The sequence below is a fragment of the Euwallacea fornicatus genome, chromosome 5, assembly GCF_040115645.1.
Source record: "Euwallacea fornicatus isolate EFF26 chromosome 5, ASM4011564v1, whole genome shotgun sequence".
NCBI lineage: Eukaryota > Metazoa > Arthropoda > Insecta > Coleoptera > Curculionidae > Euwallacea > Euwallacea fornicatus.
This window is the reverse complement of record NC_089545.1, coordinates 1,776,004-1,799,601: the sequence shown is the minus strand read 5'-3', so window position 1 is coordinate 1,799,601 and position 23,598 is coordinate 1,776,004. Positions and strand designations below refer to the sequence as shown.

At 35.4% G+C, this 23,598-nt stretch overlaps 4 protein-coding genes and 2 long non-coding RNA genes across 9 annotated transcripts; 3 read left to right on the top strand and 3 right to left on the bottom strand.

Moving 5' to 3' along the window:
* Positions 1-134: 134 nt before the first annotated feature.
* Positions 135-4,452, bottom strand: LOC136339087 (uncharacterized). The gene is made up of 7 exons (XM_066282051.1): positions 4,164-4,452; positions 2,395-2,599; positions 2,118-2,207; positions 1,957-2,067; positions 1,787-1,898; positions 1,589-1,723; positions 135-1,532 (listed from the first exon to the last, which is right to left on the bottom strand). Exons 1-7 carry the CDS (start codon positions 4,294-4,296, stop codon positions 1,461-1,463), a joined length of 858 nt encoding a protein of 285 aa, XP_066138148.1. The 5' UTR covers positions 4,297-4,452; the 3' UTR covers positions 135-1,460.
* A 100-nt stretch (positions 4,453-4,552) lies between these two features.
* Positions 4,553-5,123, top strand: LOC136339088 (uncharacterized). The gene is made up of 2 exons (XR_010732076.1): positions 4,553-4,675; positions 4,871-5,123. It is a non-coding gene; the product is annotated as an uncharacterized lncRNA (long non-coding RNA).
* Positions 5,124-8,925: 3,802 nt separating this feature from the next.
* LOC136339113 (uncharacterized) lies at positions 8,926-10,206 on the top strand. The gene is made up of 2 exons (XR_010732081.1): positions 8,926-9,073; positions 9,770-10,206. It is a non-coding gene; the product is annotated as an uncharacterized lncRNA (long non-coding RNA).
* A 1,131-nt stretch (positions 10,207-11,337) lies between these two features.
* LOC136339318 (uncharacterized) lies at positions 11,338-14,664 on the bottom strand. 2 transcript variants are annotated; one of them, XM_066282452.1, is made up of 11 exons: positions 14,508-14,664; positions 13,789-13,849; positions 13,597-13,731; positions 13,417-13,536; positions 13,205-13,360; positions 12,993-13,142; positions 12,780-12,920; positions 12,028-12,583; positions 11,790-11,973; positions 11,497-11,718; positions 11,353-11,445 (listed from the first exon to the last, which is right to left on the bottom strand). In XM_066282452.1, exons 1-8 carry the CDS (start codon positions 14,617-14,619, stop codon positions 12,436-12,438), a joined length of 1,023 nt encoding a protein of 340 aa, XP_066138549.1. In that variant the 5' UTR covers positions 14,620-14,664; the 3' UTR covers positions 11,353-11,445; positions 11,497-11,718; positions 11,790-11,973; positions 12,028-12,435. The 2 variants fall into 2 exon arrangements, with proteins under 2 accessions (XP_066138548.1, XP_066138549.1); XM_066282451.1 differs by having other exon boundaries at positions 11,338-11,718.
* A 172-nt stretch (positions 14,665-14,836) lies between these two features.
* On the bottom strand, positions 14,837-17,038 carry LOC136339315 (cytochrome P450 4C1-like). Of its 2 annotated transcripts, none has more exons than XM_066282443.1 (11): positions 16,888-17,038; positions 16,662-16,833; positions 16,500-16,606; positions 16,354-16,444; positions 16,122-16,307; positions 15,995-16,064; positions 15,814-15,940; positions 15,606-15,758; positions 15,317-15,551; positions 15,075-15,254; positions 14,837-15,026 (listed from the first exon to the last, which is right to left on the bottom strand). In XM_066282443.1, exons 2-11 carry the CDS (start codon positions 16,831-16,833, stop codon positions 14,854-14,856), a joined length of 1,494 nt encoding a protein of 497 aa, XP_066138540.1. In that variant the 5' UTR covers positions 16,888-17,038; the 3' UTR covers positions 14,837-14,853. The 2 variants fall into 2 exon arrangements, with proteins under 2 accessions (XP_066138540.1, XP_066138539.1); XM_066282442.1 differs by having other exon boundaries at positions 16,883-17,030.
* A 2,670-nt stretch (positions 17,039-19,708) lies between these two features.
* Positions 19,709-23,582, top strand: LOC136339316 (cytochrome P450 4c3-like). 2 transcript variants are annotated; one of them, XM_066282445.1, is made up of 10 exons: positions 19,709-20,045; positions 20,617-20,723; positions 21,038-21,128; positions 21,181-21,366; positions 21,421-21,487; positions 21,535-21,661; positions 21,726-21,908; positions 21,968-22,036; positions 22,108-22,453; positions 23,142-23,582. In XM_066282445.1, the coding sequence occupies exons 1-10, from the start codon at positions 19,889-19,891 to the stop codon at positions 23,306-23,308; spliced, it is 1,500 nt and encodes a 499-aa protein (XP_066138542.1). In that variant the 5' UTR covers positions 19,709-19,888; the 3' UTR covers positions 23,309-23,582. The 2 variants fall into 2 exon arrangements, with proteins under 2 accessions (XP_066138542.1, XP_066138543.1); XM_066282446.1 differs by lacking the exon at positions 20,617-20,723 and having other exon boundaries at positions 19,914-20,045.
* The last annotated feature ends 16 nt before the right edge of the window (positions 23,583-23,598 follow it).

The following is a 23,598-nucleotide window of genomic DNA, read 5'->3' as shown; positions in this document are numbered from 1 at the left end:
TCTCATCAAAACAAAAATATCCAAGTTCGACCTCACATACAACTTCAATTTTGACACGTTTCATCCGTAATCGATGAATTAATTTACGTCATTTATGGCCATTTTATCCGCACTGGTTATGAAAAAATAATCACTTATTCAACATTCAACTAATATTTATTCTGAATAAATAAGCAACTTGTAGCTTCCATGCGAAAACAGACAATTGAATGGCCTATCTGTAGCGTATGCGAATATGAATCTGAACTTCCAGTGACACTCAAGGCAACCTACACATATTTCTAAAGGTTTGAGAACCATTCCACCTTTCACTCCACTAATCTCCCTTCGAGATCAATCTCAGGATGAGTGTGAAAGTGGCAATATTGATCTCATCGGAGTTTCAAATCGTGAAAAGTTCGTTCTAAAATGTTTACGAGTTAGACTCAGAAATAGTTCTTTGATGAGTAAGGAACTGATGAATCAAGGGCACAACGCCAGATCAGGGCAGCACAACAGGATCTACCTTGGATAGGGGGATATGTCGTGCTGCTGCAGATCGTCTAAAGTTTAATCATGCAAAGTACCATGACTGCATTGAAGAAATCTGCTCGGAGGAATGAACGAAGTCACGTAACCGAACAGAGAGAAGTACTGCTCATGGGAAATTCATAGTTTCATTCATATATGCAGGAAGCCTTGAGATATTCAGCTTAAGAGCACGTAGTTTGGGTGTGAATGTATACAGAGTGATCGTAAAGATATTTTAGGTGGACAGTACTGTGCAAAATAATTCTAAAAAAGGCTAATACGGACCGGGTCGAAAAGGCACCATTTTCGATATGCTGGGTGGCCGCGATTCACATTTTTTCTCCGTGATGATATGTTACACCCTACATAGCAGTAATTAATTACGAAAGGGTAATGATCTTCTTTCAGGTTGAGAATCTTCAGAGGCATATTGAGGAAGCACAAAAGTGTTTTGGTAAAACAACGTAAATGTCTAGTTAAAAAAGTAATAACTCTTAGAACGAAAACCGCTAACAAACTTATTTTACTCTAAATTTAAAGACTAGATTTAAAAAGGACTGTACTATAGTAAGAAGTAACTCCTAAAGCTCATAGCAGGTCATATATTCAACGTTGAAGTGCCTGAAGATGAAGTTCCCAGATTTTAACATTCCCCCTTTATAAACAAAATCTTCCCAATGACCATATGGACAGTAATTATGAGAATTAGTATTCAAGTTGGCACAACCGTAACCTGTGGTTTTTTGATTTCACGGTTGTTTAAGTAACTTATAATCGAACTATTATCCGTTTAAAATACATAGCATGTATAAATGAAATGCATGGCCCAATAAAACACAGTTTTTGGCGCTTATTAACCTTGGCACCATAGTTTTTCTTTCTGCTGTAAAGCTCTACACGAATATGGTCACTTTCGATTTGCACACTGCGGTTTTCTTGGTTCGTTGCTGCTAGATGAAGACGTTGAACAGCCTCTTGGCGAAGTTGACCACTGTGGCGTTTTCCAATATCCGGTTTATGTACTGAGAATGATAAATCAAAGGAGTTATAGGTAAACACTTCTCAATGAAATAAGCACCTTTTTGATTTGTTCTTGCACCGACGGCTTAATCTCAGGCCACAGCATCCCCAAAGCTTCAGGTGCCATTTGAGAAATAACCCTGTTGATCACATCTCCCGCTTCCTTATTATTTAACAGATTCTCGAAACGATTCTAAAGCATGTAATAATGATTTAACCGCAATAAGAATTTTGGGTGGTTCCACCTTGACCTTACCTCCAGTTTCCCAAGTTTAATATCGACATTCAAATCCTCGACCCTCAGCTTCGCAGGCAAGGTGAACTTTAGTATTATTGAGGTACCCAACTGAAGGTTCATTAAGTTCAACCTGAAGTGATGACGATCACACAAAAGACTCTTCAATGTTTTTTTTCATTAAATTTTACCAAAACGGTCCCTGGCCATATATGGCGAAACCTCGGCCAATTTTCCCATCAATATCATAATCTCCATTAACCTTGACATATGGGAATGTAAGGTTTAAGTCCAATTTGAATCTGGAATATTTTAGCGGTAAATTTGGCACACTTGAGAGGCCTTTAGCTACCTGAAATGGCCCAAGTCGGTGAACCGTTCCTTGTCCACTTTGAATTTCGATATGTGTCTTATCGTCAAGTTCTCTGCTTTCCCTTTTAATCTGCAACGACACAACACCAAAGAAAACATTACTTAATATCTTAATCTTATTAGTCCACTTGGTTTTGAAAGTGCCGAAAGAATCCACTGAAGAAAAGAAGGTAATTTGGACATTACGCAAATCAATTAGATAGGGAAGATTTTGCAATGGCGCATTACTGAACGGTAGGAACAATTTATGTACTCACTTTGTAGAATCATGATTAACATCAAACTCAACTTTGTTCACATGAAGTGGGTCCAAAACTGGAATGTTGAGTTCGGGGATTCCCCTGAGGATTATTCCTCGGAATTCCTCCAAAAGAGCACGAAGTCGGTCTTCGACTCTTCCGAATGTGTTGATTACTCGGTCGACGGCTCTTCCCACAAGGTTTACACTACCTCTGATTATACCTAGAAATAGGCATTATTTGATAATAAATAATATATTGCAACACAGCAGAATTGATCAGTATCAAAACTCCTCCGGAATAAAGGTCACCATCGATTTGAAGTTCGATGTGATGAAATGAATAATGTTGAATGTTCAAACTATAAAGATGATAGTTACTTAGCTAGTGCTGAGGCTTTAAAGTACCTTCGACCTCCCTCTGTATCAACAATCCACTACACGAATAAAAACTACACAACAACAAAAGACAAGAAAAAAAAAGGAGTTATACGAATTGAGGCAAGATGGAAAGACAGTCCTGATCACTGGACCATTCTAATTCTTCCTCGCTTTGCGAAATAAACAAGGCAATCCTACTTCCCATGACTTAATGCAACCACATAATGTCTATAATTATTGTTAAGAATTTTGAAACCATGAAATACTTTGATGAGACCCGAAAGATGAGCTCAAGCTCGTGTTTTCAAGATCCAGCTCTTACGCTTAAAAATGATTTATTGGCCATCAACATCTGATCAAGGGGAGAAACTTCTATTCCATTAGCAAACTTGACCTTTCCTTCTTACGGTGATTTGCAGTTAGCAAGGGGTTTTGTAAAAGTTAAAAGAATATAAATTTTAAGCGCGTTCAGACTTGCTTATGACACTCGAGTAACATACAGGGTGTCTCAGCAGAAATCGTTCATCGCCCGGGTATTAATTTATGTTTTTTTATTTTTACGATGTAATAGTCCAAACACGGTAATTTTTATATTGATGGGAACATCTTCATCCACCGCTGTCATGGAGAGACTCCTTCCTCCAACCTTTTAAATAAATGTCAAAGCTGTTTTTAGTAGATTCCGGCTACCTGAAAGAAGCTTAAGCCGCATGGAGAGTCGAAGTTCCCATTAGATGCTATATTCTTTAAGTATGGGAAATTTCGCAAGTCTTTATTTGAGAAACATTTTTGACCTCTTAAAAACTTTGTTCGAGAATAGAAGATAAGCTAAATATTGAAATAATGCGTGCTTCGCGTCATTAATGCACATTTTTCTCGGTAAAATGAGTTTTTATGCAAAAGTTTGTTTACTCGCTATGCACAGAATATTTAGATTTGAATCAAAGAAGCGACTTGTCCTCGAAATAGAAATGCAACACCCGCAGGGGTTGCACTTCTATTTCTAAAAATGCATTTTTACTGCGAAATACCATCCCGTTTTGCCTCCTTCGAGGTTTTAAAGCCTCGAACGAAGCTCGCAGAAAGTTCTCAGTTTGTGCCATTTTCTTGGAAAAAAAGAAGCTTAATGATTAAAGAGAGAATATCAATCTTATTACGTAACCATATCAAATTATGTTTTTTCTTCATCAATAATTATTATATAATTATTATTTCCTATATGGCTGAAATTCATTCTCATGTCTGATTGCAGGAATTCACTTTTGCCGCAACCAATGCTATGCGGATTAGTTTACTTATTGCGGAAACTATCTAAATTAATTAACATATCAACTCCTGTAAATAAACAAATACTTTTCACGGAAAAAGAACAATATTTTACAATTACTTTATCGAATGCACACTTACCAAACGTAGTATAGGACACCCTATTCAAAATATCAGCAACCCTAGGTACCTTAATATCAAATGACAATTGGCCGTACCCTACCCCCGCACATAAACACACCACCAAACAAGTCCAATATCCCAGTTTCCTCATGTTTTCACCGAAAACGAACTAAGTACTGAAACTAAAGAACTTTCTCCGAAGAAGTCTCGGGTTTACATGATTTGCCGGGTGCTTGGTCGATGACATAAGAACCAATACTGAAGAGAAGTTTATTATGCGAACCACTCTATAGGTTCTATGATAAATAAATGCGGTAAATGTTAGTGGACAAGGCTAAAACGCGCGCATTTTAACGGCGGTTGTTAATTTCTTTTTATTATGTTCAGTACGGTTATATGCATTTGTTATTGAGCAAAAGCATATTCTTAGCAAGTAATGTTGCTTTGACAGGTTCATTGTCCATCTATTCAAGACCATGAACCACTTCCTGGCCGGGAAGCTGGTATAGATTAAACGTATTTTAGAGCAGGTACGAATAATAAAAATCATTGTAAAGAGAAAAGATTATTTCCTTTTGTCGGGCCAACTTCTTGTCCCTTTAATTTGGCCATTTAATTGCCCTTTAATAGGCCTCAATTGACTAAATGGGTTCCTCAGGAACGATTTTTTTTTGAGTTCCCAGCAACCAAGCAAGAATCTTTACAAATTCAAAATTTTGTTTAAGCTTTTAGTTCTTTAGAGCCTTTTTGCGCTCTCAGCTGTCTCACAGTCACATTGAGGAAGTTCCAGCGCGATCACCTTGAAATGCTCAAAGTGACCAGGATAATAGGAAACAGTGACCAAATACCCCCGCCATGTTATTCCAGACTACCGACGAGGTGGCAGACATGGAATTCTGTCCAGCAAATTTCTCAAAAGTGCTTTAAAAAAATTCACAATTGTAAAATTAATTATTTTTAATACATTAATAAAATATGTTTATTCTTAATTATTTGCGACAATAAAACTTAGATTTATTAGTACCCCAAAGAAATACAGGGTGAAAAAAAGATCTGTCATACAAAAATAATTTAAACAGCATTCTTTTAAAATAATGTAAGAAAATTAAAAAATCAGAATTAACATATCCTATGTGCCCCCCTAGCATTCAGTACTGTCTGGCACCTGTTGGGGACATTTAAAATTAAATTATTCAATAAATCTGGAAAGATAGCTCTCCATGCTTCACATAGACATTCAAATAGTTGATGGCGGTTCTCAAAGTGACCATTATCCTTTAAGACTCTTCTTTCGAGCATGTTCCATGCATGCTCGATGGGACTGAGATCCGGTGATTGTGCCGACCAAGGTAAAATGTTGATTCGGTTCTCTTCGAAAAAAATTCCTACCCCCCTGGCAGTATGTGGTCTCGCATTATCGTGCATTAAAATTAAGTTTTCACCAACTTTTGGAAATGATGGAATAATGACAGGCCTTAGAAACAAATCGATATACTGTAGAGGATTTCAAAAGTTCTCCACCAAAATGCATACCATCCGTAGCATCTCGGTAGGAATGAACCCCCTGGACGTTTTGGAGGGCTGCCTGCATACCAGACTGTTTCCATATCTTCGCTATTTCTCTTGCGGGACCTCAGCATTATACATATCAACAATAAAAAATGTTAATACTGTGGGCTGTAATTTTTTTTATTGTTGTTTTGACTAAAAATTACTTTGTCTCATATTTAGAGCGACGATTTATTATTTTTCACCTTAAGAAAATACACTGCAAAGTAATATCCCTAGACGTTTACGATGTGTGGATCTTCCCATGTATTTTCTTAAAAAAGAAACCAAGCCTGTTATTATTTAGTTTTGCAAGTGGAATATTACAAGAAACTATTACACAAATCAAAATAAAGTTATTTTTGTCGGATTCGTGTTGATAAGTCGGCCATTGATTTCTCCAAAGTGTGTTGTTTGTATGTTCCCCTTGTCCTTGATGAACCACAGATTTCATACGCTAAATTACATTTTACTTTTTCTGGCAATTTATTAAAAAAAAATAAAATTTTTCCCGCTGTTTGAAATCAACCAATCAAATTGAACAGTGAAGACAAAGACGTAAATGCAAACGTTTAGTTTCATGTGACGTCAGCGAAAAAACTGGTACCAAAGTAATGAGTGGGTCTGACCAAAGTTTACATAGGACACTCACGTAATACCGATTGACCGTATGCTCACTCGAAATACTTAATGTTAATATTAAGATTTTTTTATTGTTAGCATTGTTAGCATGAACCAGCATAATAAACCAATTTAAGTGTTTTACCAGTTTTTCCCCCATAACTTCGCATGGGTTTTTCTAGGATGAATTACATGAATTGTTCCTCAAACACCGATAAATAATTGCCACGATTATTCAGGTTGTTCCTCCGCTAATGTACAAATTAAAGAGATGCTACTAATGTATAATTAATTTGCCCAATGAGTCACCATAGCGCTAAACTAACAAATAATTTTTTATGCTGCTCCATGGTTCAACGAGAAATTACCACGAAACCTTTTGTTCCACCATTTTTAAAACGAAACATGGAGAGTTTTAATTCAATTCGGAAATAAATTCGCAGGATGTGCGGTATTTAAATACACAATTATGTTCATTCCAAATGACATTCAGATTTGGGGCCCTTTTCAAATCGGCCTGGATACTAGATGATGTATATCAGCAGCTAGCTAAAATACTTTGATACAGGAAAAACCTCACTTCTTAAGGATTACAATAATATTGAAAACGATCGTGCCTTTTCTAGTCTACGAATTTTCTTGGGGAAGGGGGGCGGCTATTAAAAATTTCGTCCAGGACGGCGGACTCGCTAAGCCCGGCCCAGCGTACTTTCCACTTTCAAAATTACATTGGCGTCCATATCTCCGTCCTTCATTTGGTCATGTTTTTTGGCAATATATTTTTTTCTTTTATTTAAAAACAATGTTATTAGTGACCTCAGCCATTGTGAAATGGAACTTCAGAGTGTTTAATTTTTTACTTTTTTTTTTTTTTGGTAAGTTCTGAAGACCGTAACCGATTCGTGGTCAAAATGCTAACAAGAGTCTCCGTTCCAGCCCTTGACGAAGGATAATTGTTATTCTCAGTTTTAATCGAGAATAGTGCGCAATTCCACCATTCCAACAGGTCCCAGAGACGGAAATTAGTAGGTATTCCCAAATACGATAATAAAATGCAAAAATAATAGAAGAAAAAAGTTAACGATCCGCCTCCAATGTAAAGAACGTATTTATTGGCACCGTTATTACTCGTAAACAGATCAATAAAAAATAAATTTCAATAGTCCATCTAGTTTAATGCCCACTTTTCAAGGTAAATTTTGGATATGCAAATATCGGTTTTATTTCCTATTTTAACTGTTGACCGTAAAAAAAACTATAAACTTGGGCGAATTGACGACATCGCTCTTGGACTGCTCGAAACTATATCCTGGGACGACAAAGTCATCCTATAGACTCTTGTCTAATATATCATTGTTCACGTCAGGCCTATGTATATCCGTGAAAATACAGAGGGAAATAATTTGTACAGCGATGATTTGATTATGGGAAGACTAAAATTGACTAGCAGCAGGACGCTTCTTCTGGTACACAGAGTACTGGAAAGTAGAATGTATGCAATTTTCTCAAAATGCAGAGGAGGTTGCTTTATTGAGGAAGGAGGAATTGATTCGACAGAACAGCATCTAATGTATCGAAATTGCTGTATTTATATCTAGCCCAAACCTCGTCATCTCATATTTGAACGTTAAATTTGGAATTTTACGATGTGTGAACTAAAATAATCACCATCTTCATAATGCCTACTGCCCCAATGAGCATCACTCCATGATCGAAATTGTAGCGGTCTATAGATTGCAGATAAGATCAATTGCTATAAAGGCAAATTACTCACAAAGCGATATATAACATTACCTATAGATTTTCATATTTGTTTTTTTCTATCGAATTATTACTAATCGATAAGCGTATCTCCACCATTGGTGAATTTCGTCACTTGATACTGTGTGTCTTTTCCGTGTAACACTTCATCATGGCCTGATGTGCATGAAATTTGGATCGACGCGCTTGAAAAATAAAAAATAACAACGGAATAAAGAAAAAATAACGAAGTTCTTATCATGAAACCTGGAAAACTCTGCAGATACATATTCGAATACCCGTAGTATTTTCAGTCATCTTTCTTATCAATGTAATATCAGACTGTTACGCCAGTGAAGTGGTTTATTATTACTAAAAAAAAATGTTTATTGCTAAAAATGACACGTTATTTTGACATCATTTCTAGGTCACGTTCTACTCTCCAAATTGAGGAATCTCATGCAGTCCTCCCTGAGATAGATTTTTGATCACGTTTGGTTAAATTAGGCTGAGCAGTGCTCCAAGCCTAGCTCCGCTGTCAAGATGACGGTTTCGCTCAAGAATGTCCGGGTACTAACAGCACCAACTATAAGACAACGTACTCTTTTCTTAGCGTGGGAATCTGTCTTAACCTGCCAGATCCACAGGTTTGTACGTCACTTAAATATCTCAGGGAGCACCCATTCGGTTCGGTATGCATCTTCATTAAACAATTAGATAAGTTGCACAATGGACATTAAAATGCATTTATCGTTTTTAATTAAAATCACACCTACATGCTCTAAAAATTGTTTCATTGCGAAAAAATCGTAACCATAAATTTTTTTTCACGTCATTGATAATTCATATTTCAAAAAATATATGATATAAAATCACATGTACAACGGCTCTTTAGCCAAGTTTATTGTTGCAGGCAAACAAAGCACCAAATATGGCCCACAAAGTTCTCGTTTGTATCTTTGTTTTGATTTTAGGAGCTTTCGCTGCCGAATTTGCCTATCCAGTATCGCAAAGTGAAGGTAACGACTTAAGGATTTTTAACAATTTTTTCTGTGTACTGGGTATAACGTATTATCATGGAGATATTCCAAGGGGCGATGGTACTCTGCAAAATAATTTTTAACAAATGCTAGTAGACACATGGTCAAACACACCATTTTCCATGTGCAGAGTGACAGAATTCTTTTTTCGTATTTTGTGTTTTTTCCATGTATGCATTTGGGTTAAGCTTTTAGACATTTATACTCCTATTTCCTTTCTAACAAAATCTCAAAATCGTCGGTAACCATATAGAGCGTATTATGTTTCCTTGGGTTATATATATTTATTTATGCCTTGTGTATTTTTTTAGAATGTAAGAATTCTGATACCAAATTTAAAATCCTTTTTTAATTTTTTAGCTTTCTGGTCTGTTATCGAATTTTCTTATCTTTCACCGTTTTCGTAGAATTTGCAAAAATGTCTGAGAAAAAATGTGAATGAAACTGTTTGTACATCGAAAATGGTGCGTTTTTGAACATGGGTCTATTAGCATTTTTTTTAATTATTTAGCAGAGCACTGTCGCTCCCTGTGTAACCCGAATCAAGAAATTATATTGTGAAATTTGTTTTCTAGCTGCTGAATATTTTACGAAAACCTAATACCAAGAAATAGCATTTAAAATGCATAGTGAATTGAAAATTCGCGAAATTAAAAAATTTCTTTTGCTTTTTAGACTCAGAAGGCGAATTATACGCAGCTGATGACTACGAGAAGGAAAGCGTGCAACAAACGGACTCAGCGTTGATAGATCCAGCAGCACCTGTATCAACTTGGACCACGATTCTGAGTGCACTTCTTCAAATGACTAAAGTTTTAAAAACTCTAGACATACTGTTTAAATCTGGAATGTTTCCCGCAATGCTTCAATGAGAAGAAATCAGATGATAAACAACTACTTACATCTAGAAGTTTTTAGCGAGAGAAAAAGTGATTTGTGACGTTAAACTATATGTTTTTTTTATTATGAAAATTACCTCTGACATTTTTCTACACTAAATCTGTATCTTTTAAAGGTTTTTTTTCCCAGAACCTTCACATGTCCACCATTGATGGTCGCTTGTAAATGTATTTTCATATCTAAATAAAGCTCTTAAGAAATATAAGGATTGACTCGATGTTTTTATATGCGCATGAAGAAAAAAAACAGGCACTCATACTTTCATATTACATTCATATTCATATTATTATTTTCAATTATTTTTTGGAATTAGTCGTAAAAAAAAATTTCTCATCATAACTGAAGAATTTTATACTATCAATTAACTACAAACTAGAGAGTAAGTGTAATTTTCTCCGGAGATTGTAGCTAGAATGTGAGTTGTAGTAACGTTTTCCTGCAATACCTAAAATGAAGTTTGCATTGCATAATTTTCAAAATTACTCTTAAAATACCACAGAGCCGTTCATATCTGCCATGTCCACAGATTTCCAAACCCCTTATATTTAAGAGAGTACCCATTCGCACCCATTCGGTTCATTATGTATTTTCATTAAACAATCAGGCAAGTTATTAATTAACATCGTACCTACATGCCCTAAAAGTAGTTTCATTGCAAAAGACCGTAAATTGTTTATCACGTGATTGATGATTTCAAGAGGAGCAAAAACATACGGGAAAATATTGGAAATTTTTTTTCACGAAATTTTCGTCATGTCGTATCTTATCAGGGTTTGTACCATCGATTCAAACTAACTCAAACTGTAAAGTTACTTTAAAAAATCAGAAAAACAGCGGAAAAACGGCAAAAACTAAATAATTTTTTGAAATTCCAGTTTTGATCTCAGACGTTTGATCCTATCGAAAATCAAAATTGGCCGTAAAAACAGTAACTATATATGTTCATATTTTTTTATTCGCCAGAAACTAGAAAATTTGGGGTGAAATAAAGAAAATTGCTGTAGAATTTCCACCAAAATTGTCTCAAAAATGGAAAAATTTAATATAAAAACGCATATAGCGGAACGTAGAAAAATTGCATCGAATTGACGAAATCTGAATAATTCAAAATGAAATTCGATAATTCAGCCAAATTGGAAAATTCATGCCTTTCATGTGATGTATAATCATTAGATTTTCCATGGAGTGCAGGCGCCGAAGAAGACACCATTCCACCCAGCAAGCGGGCTCCCCGTAGTATTTCGAAGGACTATCGTCTACTGTAAGTACTACCTGATACTGTTATAAAAAAAATCAAATTCAATATAATTTCAACATTTTAATTATAACAATGAAATCGTCTATGTTTTGATACAACCCCCATCAATGAAAGCAGACAAAATATCTACGTGCAAAGATTGAATTGGATCTGCTCTGTTTAATATTTATAGAGCACTGAGTAAAATCTTCCTCTAAAAACACAAAGATGTAATGCAGTTTTAGCATTGCGGCAGCACTCTAACTTTCATTTGTAATAATCGTAATCGTCATAATAGACGTATTCGTCCTGCTGTACAGTATTGAAGACAGCGTTACTGACAATTTCACAATCTTCTCCTCCCACCTCCTTAGCTTTATCAATCAGATCTCTTAAAGCTTTTGCCCATCTTTTCAGAGTTTGAGGAATATGTAGCGATCGCTTCATGGTTTTAAGAAAATTTCGAAAGGATCTCCACTTGTCACAACTAAAATCACATAAAAACTTTGCATGTTTCAATACTGTGATAGTTTCATTCTAAATCACTTTTTTCCTTACCCTTTACCTAACAAGCGATCTAAAATGTCGCTCAGTGCCTTTATGATATCATCCAAGCAGATGCTGTCCGACTTCCACGATTCGAAGTGATGCCGTACTTCCCCGTCACCAAATGGTCTCACTGTAAAAATGTACTGGTGATTTTGTGCTTCTCTTTTCGCATCCAGGTCATCTACGAATTGAACTGAGCAAAACCGCATTTTAGTCGTGAGAAAAAAATCTAAATATCAAAACTTACGATTCTGATCTTCAGTTTTCTCTTCGGGAGGAAAGGGGTCGTCAAAGGCATTCGGAGCTGCCTCAGTATAAGCATGAAACAAATGCAAGAGTATTAGAGAACTCAGAAGGTTCTTCATGCTTGCGAATTTGTGTTAATAAATGATTTTTTAAATTTAACTCAAAAACGTTCAATTTGATATCAGCAATGCCAATTTTAGTATAATTAGAGCGGGAAATTAAACGTGCTTATCTTGCATTATTTTCATCAATTTTATTATTCCTATATTTTCTCGTCTGGCACCTCAACGACATTGTTTTAGGATTATGTTCAACATTTTGCCGAATTTGTGCTTTAATGATTAAAATTACTTAATTCATAACATGAAATATTATATTGAAAATCATATTCCTGCTGAACTTTCTTGAATCACGATCTCTTATAAACTTCCTCGGGTCCTTCACGATCGGGCAAAACCAGCTTGAAGGCTGTTTTTGCCGCATTCTTACTCATGTTCAAAGCACCTGTAACAATATTTCCAGGAAGCTGTAACAGTGACGTTAAGGGCGATCTTCCACTGAAACAAATATGGTATTATGGCCCTCCGATAATTTAAATAGATCAGAAATTGTTAATTCACAATCCTCTTAACTAATCGAATTTCTTCTATAACAAAGAAGTATCAGAAAATAACCGAAAGCCTTTTAAAATATATGATATAGTTTTTCTTCTTCATTTCACATTATTGCTTCCTTTCGTTTTTCTTCGCTCACCTCTCTTGAGGATTTCTCATTGTTGTGGTTGATGTAAACTCTCGACGATTTGACACCGGTTGTCCTGCAGCAGTACCATTTTTAAGGGGATTGTTGACCTTCTTAGCCAAAAAGCGATTCGTTGTTCGAACATTAGGGTATCTGCAAGTTTTCATTTTTAGGTGGTGGTACCCTCATATATGGTGGTAACATTCTAGTATAATTTATACCAACCCAGAAGGGTACAAACTTCTCTTTCTTCGAAACCCTTCACTAATCTGCTTGCTATCAAGTGTGCAAAAGTTTTTGAAAATTTCCTCAATCTGGTACACAAACCTATCCAATAAATCTTCAAATAAAGAACTTAAAGTCGTGAAATTTTCTCTAAAAATATTTTTAAAATCGGCTTTATTACATCATCATAGTGATTTTACTTAGTTTCACACCTCTTTGGCCCAGTTGTAGCTACTTCCAACACACTACTAATTAAATCAGTGACGTCGGTAAGTTTATTAACGATACTTGTTTCAGTTTCAGAAGTTGGTGTTTTAGAAGCTCTGAATGCAGGATTGATGGTGATTCCAGTCGTTTTCTGTCGCTTTCTATAAATTTAGGGGACTAAGGAACAAAAGTTTTCTTTGCTAAAATGTACGCTTACACTCGTCTCGATTCAGCATCTACATCTGCCCCAAAAATTTTCCTTTTCCTTGCAAATTCGCCAATACCCCGTAGGATATAAGACGCTTCAGATTCACTATCTTCAAAACTGGCAGAATTCCTATAGACACATTTTGACATAGAAAAATCAGGTGGTTTCACCGAAAGTGAAAGATCTTACGATCCTTGGAGACTGCCCACGGGTTTCGAACTTCTGGGTACATTTTTTACATAATTAGTAATTATGAATTGTGTTATTTTCTCCACAACTGGGAGCAAGAAAGATCTTCTCTTCCTCAACAACAAACGTAAATTCCTGCTGATTGTAAATTTATTGAGTAGAATCCATAATTTAATTATAATTCAACATTACCCTGAAGCTCCCTTATTGAATTGTCCATAGGCAAAGCTTCGGATGGGAGGGACTGTTGGATCTGTTTGGGTTAGAATGGTATCAACAAATTGTTTAATGTGGTTTCCTACTTCTTTTATGAAAAAATCTAGAGCTTCCTCGAAATCTAAATTCTCTTTATTTCTCATGATACTGTCGTTTCTATCTTGGACAGACATTGCTGAAGACAGCTATTGATTGTTAATTGCTCAGGAAATAACTCAGTTTAAAAATGCGCAGCGTTGCTGCCTTTTAACCTGAATTTGTTACTCTGGATTGTATTGTGAGAGGTTCACAATAAACAAACTTAAAAATATTAAGAGAAGCGGGTATTGGAAGGTAATTTCCTAACCAGCACTAAGTGCCAATTGATGTTGGATTAAGCAGCTTTTTAATTTGGACTATCACAATTAATTTTTAATTACATTTTTTTATAAAAAGCTTAAGATTATGAAAAGCCATCAAAAAATTGTCTAATAACAGAGAATTTCAAACCACAAAATCACATCTTATAAATCATTCAAGGGCTTTTCAAAATTGGTCATTGAAACTGCTAAAAAATTACCATTGGTATGCCAAGAGTGTTTCTATTCTCTTCACCGAACCAACACCTAAACATTGAAGGAGAGAGCGGCACTTTCATTCAATTAATAAGTTACACAGATTTTTTTTTTTTATTATTATAACCCAAACTCACTCACCCTCATTGAACTCCTCTGCAACTTCAGCGTCATCATTGGGAGCAGCAAAGGAATTTTCAAAGTTGAAAACTAAATAGCTGAAAAAGAGAATAGTTAAAACGTGTTTAGGCATATTTACTGAGCATTGACTGAAAAAGAATATGAAGTCATTTGAACCTTATATGGGCGAAGTGTGAGTGGACGTGAAACGAACAAAAAATTTTTTATGGGTACTTAATATGGTTTTAGTGTTTTCGAATAAACTTTCACAAAGAAAACGTAATTCAGGAGAATGAGATTAGCGATTCTACGGCAATAAAAAAAAAACAAAGAAAAAATAAAACACACAATACAAAATCATCAATATTTAATCAACCAATCTTCTCTTAAGTCTAATGGCATAATTTCCACTTTTCAATCTTACAGAAAGATCGGCAGTAATAAGCATGTCTTGAAATCGCATGTTTTCGGTAGACACTATGTATTTCTGGAGTATTGAAACCAACAGGATCTTTATTGCCACATAAGCATACGCTTTTCCTAGAAAAAAAGGAATAAAATTTTAAATTATAAACATGACTTTCATACCCAAGCAACTGCGCACTCCCGCGCTAAAAGGCAGATACGCATAAGCATTCCTGTTTTTCACAGCTTGAGGTGAGAAATGCTCGGGATAGAACTCATTAGGGTGCTCCCAATGATTTTGGTCCCGATGTATGTTGTAGACAGCAACTGATATGAAGGTGCCTTCAGGGATTTTGAATCCGGCTGAAAAAATATAGGGCAAATTAAAGATACAAAGTCGAATGCAGTAGGTAGAATTGTTATGCCTAGGTCAATATCCAATCCAGCTTTCCGAAGAATAAACGGAGCTACTGGAAAAAGCCTCAAAGTCTCCTTTATCACCCTCTCTAATTGCTCCAACTTGGGCAGATGTTCCCCTGTAACGTCATTTTCTAGTCCCACCACACCCACGATTTCCTCTGCTACTTTCTTTTGGCAATCAGGATGCATTCCTAGCATCATCAAGGCGAAGCTGGATACTTGGGTTACGGTATCTTCACTCTGAAAGGTCGGTCTATATCTGAGAGCTCATGAAACGATTAAATCAGTTTTTACTGCTAAAAATAACGTTAAGACGTGATGAACGAGTTCCTCATCTGTCGCAAAATCGGGAACTTCGTCTCTTATGTCTAGCATCTGCTCTAATATAGAGCGAATAGAGCCGTTTTTTCCTAAATGCGAGTGGCGCTCCTTAGCTTCTTTTAATGCCTGCAAAAATAAAGGTTGAACTGATAAATTGGGAGGTGATTAATTTGCAGAGGACCTTCGAAAAAAATGCGTGCAATATCTCTTTAGTGTCAGTATAATCTGCGCAGCTCTTAGTGAGATTGAGGAAAAATTTTGGTAAGAGATAAAGCTTGATCATTCTCTGATGGATAATCGCAAGAACGCTAGAAGCAAAACATATAAGAAAATTGAAAAAACGATAATACCATGTATCTTACTTGCCGGCTTTTTCTACGAAGTCGCGACTTTCTTCTGCTTGGGCATTGGTAGTTTTGCCCAAAATTGTCTCTGGAAACAAACAACATTTAGTAGTGATTAACGCACTGCAAGAAGCACAAGAATAACCATTTACGAAATCAACGGCAGCTTTATGGATTATCGGCTTAATATTGAACGCCACCCCATCAGCTTTTTGCTCCAGGAGCTTTGTCAGGATTTTTGTGTGTCTGAGGACGACAGGAAAATATTGGGCAGTATTGCGCTTTAGAAAGAATGGGGACAAAAGTCGCCTATCTTTCTTCCATTTGGTGCCTTAAAAAACAATTTACTGCATTTGGAAAATCTGCTTCAAACTAACCTGAGCCTGAAAGTAGCGCCTCTCCTAGAAAGTCCTTGAGGTGATCACACAAATCATCCTTGGATGACAGTGCATTTGATGTAAATATTTTCTAAAGTTACGAAAATCATTGAAATGAAGAGGAGTTTAGAAGTTGGCAAAATTACCTCGATTTGTCTGGGATCTCGAAAAATGATGCACACTTTAGAACCTAAGAGAAATCTCATGGGACTGGAATAGTTGCTGACGCAGGTAACTATATTTTCAAATGCATCTAAAGCAATTAATGCAGATATTATTGACATTCATAACATACAAACACTTAATACCTGCATCTTTGGCTATCAATGTTAGTAAGTTCCCTATAAGAGGATAAGCCTTAGGCCCAGGAAACTGATCTTCCAAACTACATTTCTTATCTTTGCTCGAAGTCCATAAATACTTCACTAATTCTATACTCAAAATTATGAGTATCTCCGCAAGGTACCACCACCAGCTCATCTAAGAGCAGGGAACATTACTTTACTCAGTAACTATACTGAAAACTCACCATACTTTCCATATATTGGTAGTTAAAATTTTTCACACATTCACATCACTCAATTACTTCTAACTGAACCTTAGACGCCCATACCTAATTGCATGATGATCTAGGTAATGACGTACACATAATTCAAATGACCAAACGCGATCGATTGATATATTATCTAATTAGGCAGTTACCCAAGAAGTTGCCTCACTCAACGTCATTGACAAACGTGTTAGTTGAGCCATTTGAGATGATCAAAGAATAGAAGACTTAGGGTTCATTTATGGTGGTTATGTATAGTTATACATTCTCTGACGGATTACCGTTCTGACTAATATGTCCAAACGATGTTCGTCAAAACGTTGCGATTGTAATAGCAAAATTACCTAACGAATACCACAAATTAATCTATTTCCTCAAATAACTGCGAAAAATTGATTGTCCATAATTATTTCTTGAATATTAATTTCCTGTTAGAAATCGTTTTTGTATTAGAAAATAGGCCTGGTTAATGATTACTAGTTTTTACTTGATAGTAATTTAGTTCAAATTTTACTAGCAAAAAAGCGTAGGTGAGGGCGTCGGAATAAAATGGTTAAGACAAGTAAATGGAGACTTCCATGTGCTATTTGAACATTGAAGGATTTCATAAAATTTGGCGAATTTTTTAGAATGACGTCAGAAACGTTCTTTTACGTTCAAATTGTAGAGAATGGGCACCACCAAAAGAATTTCGTTGCTAATTCTCTCCCATGTTTTTCGTGATATATTCCTATTGTGACATTCTTTATTTTTAATATCCCACAATCATACATTCTCATAGACAAGCGTTATATGTTTTTGGTCATTCATTTTGCTTCAACAATTCCAACGAACAAATCAAGCAAATTTGAATAACTATTCATTCGTGCGTATCCTAAAGAACTATTCGTACGTAATATAGTAGCCAAGTATGTATGTTGGTCGTTACTCGTGCGTGTTCGGGCATATTCGTTAAAACGATGGTTTGTCAGAAAACGCATCCATTATAACCGTGGCCTTAGTCTTTGCTTGCGAGCAATAAAACATTATTATGAAAAAATGTATTAACGTACCAACCTCCAGTAATTAAAAAGAAAAGTTAGCACGTGTAATTACATAATAAACATTTAGAGTGGGTTCGTTAGTCCGCTACATCAATTTATGTTTAAATATTTATCAATGAAGGTATTGAAATGAACTTCGAATTTCTATGAATTTTCGATGTGTTTAAAATTTTAAGCAATGCTTTAAGTTAAGTTAGTTTTAAATTTTAAATATGACCAATGCCTTCCTCGCTGGTATAAAAATACGGAAAAAATTATTTCTAATTATAGAATAATACTTCTCATACCAAATAGTAAAAATCATATCAGTGAATATTCAAGCTTGAGAACTAGTGATGTGGAGTAGCCATCATTCTTTTTTTTTTCTATTTTTTTCCTTTTCTTATCCTATTTTCCTTTATATCTTTTTTTTCCTTTTTTTCTTGTTTTTCACGACAAAGATTTTCAGAAAGACACCCGGCTCGTTATGGAGAATACACGTGTCAAGAAAGACCTAAAATCCTGCTGTTCATAATTATACAAATCCAATCTTTATCGTCGTCTTTCAAGGTTCGAAGGTTTATTGCAGTACTATTGTGTACCTGTCGATTATTTTCTTTATTAAATTACTGCAGGATGCAGTAGTCAAATCAACCACCCTGTACATAGTTTTTAATTGTATTGCATTGTGTATTTTGATTAGGTCGAGACTCTATCGGAAAGGTGGTAGATTGTAAATAAAGTTAGGATTAAGTTATTGTTAAGGAGATGATGTGCCCCTTTGGCAAACCCATGGTAGACTTTGGTTGGTGCGTGAGAATTCCCACCGAGTTACTAGTGTCGGCATCGGTATTACTTATGATAAGCTTTGCCGACCCTAATGATGATGCAGAGGGAATTACCGCCGTCGGAGTTCTTATCAGCTTCAGCACCGCGATCCAATGCGGCGGGTAGTGCACGTGGTGTCGACGGCATATCCAACTAGGATACGCCCATGGTGAGCTGTCAGAGGGTTTAGTATTTAAGACTTCCCCGAAGATGGAGAATCCCTATTCTATTTCAACTCCGGTTCCTGTTGATATTCAATTCGATTTCAAAGTGAAGACAAAAGCCGCGTCCACCCTCATAAACATAGCTTTGAATTATACCCTAGACTAACGAAATAAAAACCTACATTATTGTGTTGTCTTATTGTCCTTCTTGAGTAGCGGCGCCCCCGTTCCTTCCTTTTCTCTGCCCATCTCAGAAATGGAATTGCTGTAACGGCCCTATCTCTAAGCATTGAAAAATTCAGTTCTAAATTCAAACCTAAACGCATATTTTCATGGGGGTCCCAGGCCACTCCTTCCTGCATTTTTAATCCCAAATATTGGACAGTGTCTTGCTACGGCACTCCGATGTCATCGATCTCTAAGGGATCTGGTGTGTTCGAGAAGCTGCCTAACAGCAGTGCCTGACAGTTTGTCGGGGATTACCTTGATCGGCCAAGTTACCAGCCGCTCCCGTAAGTAATATAAGGCTTAGTTAATCAGTAAATCAGTAGACTTTATACACACCTTAAGAGGCAACGAGACCACAATATTCATTATCAAAGCCTTGGTACTCGGAGGCGGCTATAAGATATATATTTTTTTAATGTATCGATTAAGATTAATGGGTGTGCCCTACTTTCAGAACAAATAAAAAAATGTATTTTTTACCAAATGAAATATAGCATTAGTCGACCCTTTCCATTCTCCAATCCTTGCTGCACTTAAAAGGTCACTTTAAAAGCAAATTTCCGTTCCCACGCAAATTAGTTAGCAACATTTAGGTACAGTATCAACAATCACAGATTAATTTGTTACCTTCCCTACCTGGTGATTTCATATCTGTTCCAAGCGCAATCACAGCTTGAAAACTTGATACAAATTAGACCTAGTTTTAAGTGTGATATTAGTCAATTGGCTTAAATACTAAGAGCATGTTTGTTTCATGGCAAGTTCTTTGTATAGCGACCATCGTGGTTGTGATTATTTTTAAAAGATGGAAACTGTATTTACTGTCATGGCAACTACCAGGTCCGATGGCCTATTTACCAATAATTGGAAATGGATTAACCATGATGTGTGACCCTAAAGGTGAGAAAAGCAAAATTTGGTGGTTTCTTCTTAGTTGGTTTTTATCATTTAACTCAATTTCAAAATTGGAGTCGTGCGTTAATATTTGTACAGTGTTCCACATCTTATGGCCAAGATTTGGTCAAAATTGGTCAGGAAATCACATTTTAAAATGGGTAATTTTTTCAGTTTCTGAGTTACAAAGATATAACATTTTTATCACAGCGGTAAAGCTGACTACCATTCCCATCCATTCATCCCTTCAACTTTTGATAATATCCACATCAGCGAAAATTTAGCAGTGTAAATTCATATGAGACGAAAACATACAAAGTGTAACGCACCATCATGGAGATGCTTCTACTTGTCTGCCACCATATATATAAAATGGTACATTTTGACCACGAGTCTATTGACATTTTTTTAATTAATTCGTAGAGTATTATCTCCCATGAAACAGTAGAAAATGAAATTATTAAAACTCAGTTTTTGATTCAAAAATTTAGTGATTTCTTTAATGTGTGTGTATAGTAAATATCTATAATTAACAATAACCTGAGTATTATGCAGCATTAATAGTGAAATTTTGCAGACATGCTTACCCAAATACTGAAAATAACCGATTCGCATTCCTCACCCCTTCGCATCTGGATTGGACCAAAATTGGTGATCTTAGTCAATGACCCAGATCAATTGCAGGTAATGCACCAAATCAGAAAGAACTTGAAATATTCCTGCTTGTTTTCACAACTGATTATCTCAGATAATTAGAGATTAAAACTTAAGCATAAATAATAGCAAAATAAATCACATCATTGAAGAAACGTTACATACGGAATAAATCTAAAAGGAACTTATCCGTTTTTATACAGAGTAGCTGTAAAATCAGTGTCTGCAATTCTGCATTTCAAACCAAAACTCAGTTTTTACTTAATTTCTTCAATTATCTGCTTTACATTAAAACTATATTACACACATACTAAAAATACCTAATTTGTCCCTACCTAATTCAGACCATCATGCAGTCCTCAAAATTTACGGAAAAGTCTTTCGTCTATCGCTTCTTGGAGCCCTTCCTAGGTAAAGGCTTGTTTACGTCCAAAGGTAAGACATAAAACAAACTTTAAACTTACTTAAATAATCAAGTATTATTTAGGTCTTAAACACAAGACCGAACGGAAACTTCTTCAGCATATGTTCGGGCCTAAATTTCTCGAAGGATATAGCAAGCTGTTTCAAAAGCACGCTCAAAATCTTCTACAAGTTATGGAGAATAATGTAGGGAAAGAGGCTTTTGATGTTCTGCATATTCTGCATGAATGTGCTTTTAAGGCCACAATGGGTAATTACTGTTTTGGTTATAAAATCAATTTCTCTAAAACCTATGTTTTCACAGATATTATAGTCGAGCACAAAAATGATGACACAATCGATTATACAGTTTACCCAAAGCTTGTTAGAAGGTTTTAAATACAACAGAACCAGACAGACACTTAAATTATAATTTTAGGTTTTACCACATATTTTCCCAGAGAATTCTTAATTTTTGGATGCATTGGGACCTTACATATAAACTCTCAAGATATTTCAAGGAAGAACAAGAAATGAGAGATGTGGTATCGAAATTTTCAGAAGTTGTAAGGCTTACCATTTGATTCCATCTGACTAATAAATTATGTCATCACCATTAAAATTTTACAGTGCAAAAACCGCAAATTGGGAGAAACCTCTGAGAGGGCAAACTCGCAAACAAAATTATCTGAAATGCCTGAAAAAAGAGAAACTCCATCGGTCGTGGAGATGATGTTCCAAATGGTCGAGGCCAACCCGGAAAGTTTGACTGAAGAGGAATTCATAGATCATGTAGTAACATTTGTGGCCACGGTATTTCAACTATCACAAACACTTTTGCGACATAATAAAATATGTCTCTACCTCCGCAGAGCCAAGACACTCAAAGCTCCGCTATAGCTTTCACCCTGATGATGATGGGCATCCACAAAGCCATCCAGGTACCCTCTGCCCAACTAAACTCTTGCTGAATAACTAATCATGTTAGATTCATTGTTTATAAATTTTTCAGAACAATGTATTGGAAGAATTATACAACGTCCTTGGCGACAGCAAAGAACTACGTTTAGAAAACATCAATAAATTGCAGTACTTGGAAATGTGCATTAAAGAATCTCTAAGATTATTCCCTTTAGGGCCTTTTCTACCGAGGGATGTTGTGCAAAGCTTCAATTTGGGCAAGTGGACCATACCAGTAGGATGTGCAGTAATTTTGGGGGTGTATAATGTGCATAGAGACCCGAAGCATTGGGAAAAGCCCGAAGAATTTTATCCCGAACATTTTACACAAGAAGCGGTTGCAAAGAGGCATCCTTACGCTTTTCTGCCTTTTAGCAATGGCCCAAGAAGGTGCATAGGTCAGTAATAATTAAATTAAACCAATATTCGTATAAAGCCTACATCGAGTTGCGTCAAATTATATCGGAACATGAAACATTCAGTTCACTAGGCATGTTTTTTAAATCCGCTTAATAAAATATTGAAACACAGTTTATAACTAAAAAAATAACCAAATCTTATTAAATTTGATATGTAGGCAAGGGATTCTAATTAATTGTGCCCGATTTATTTATTATAAAACAAACGCTGTTGAATTTGAACTTTTTTACATAGTTGCTAATTCCCATAAAGAATGTCTTCTATCAATCTCAAATGGCTCTTAAAATTATATTTTTACGGTATGTATATATGAGTGAGTGTTTGTCGTATTCGCCATTTCATATAGATTAGAACAAAAAAAATATTTAGGATTAAATATCGAGTTCCATCATATGCCAGACATACGATTATTTCGGAATTTGGTTCGATTTTAACATACCTGAGTTTTGACCCTATAAATGATCCAAAATTGTCATAGTAAAAATCTGAAATTAGGAAAACGAGTGATAATAGAAATAAGATAGATATATATACTATATGAAATATTAATCTTGTCTAATACAGTTCGGATAGACGATCTTATAAATAATCGTGTGTGCTATATACCACTAAATGGTAAGAACTATTCAAAAATATGCAACATTATCGTATTACATTTTTTTTCAGCTCAGCAATATTCTTACGTGAACATGAAAATAGTCCTTGCCAACTTGCTGCTAAATTATGAGATAGAATGCCCATTCACAATGAAAAATTTGAAATTAACGACGGACGTCTCCATTAGACCTATTGATGGGTACATGGTCAATATTTCTAAGAGAGTAAATTTATAATCGAAACCAGTATGCTATGAATTAGAAGTATTATTTTAATATTTTGGATATTTAAAAATATAAAATCATTAAGTTTAAACTTAGTTCAAGTCCGACTCTCATAGAATACATATATTTTGGTGTCGCTCACATCAACGAATTTTTTATGTGTAATAGGAATATATGAGAGCGAGGCTTAACAAAATTTAATTTAATCCAAAATGGTGAAAATAAGCTAAACCTTATTGTTTTTTATAACTGTAGAAAGCTTAAATAAGAATTAAAAGGAATACTAAAAGTTAACTACGTAT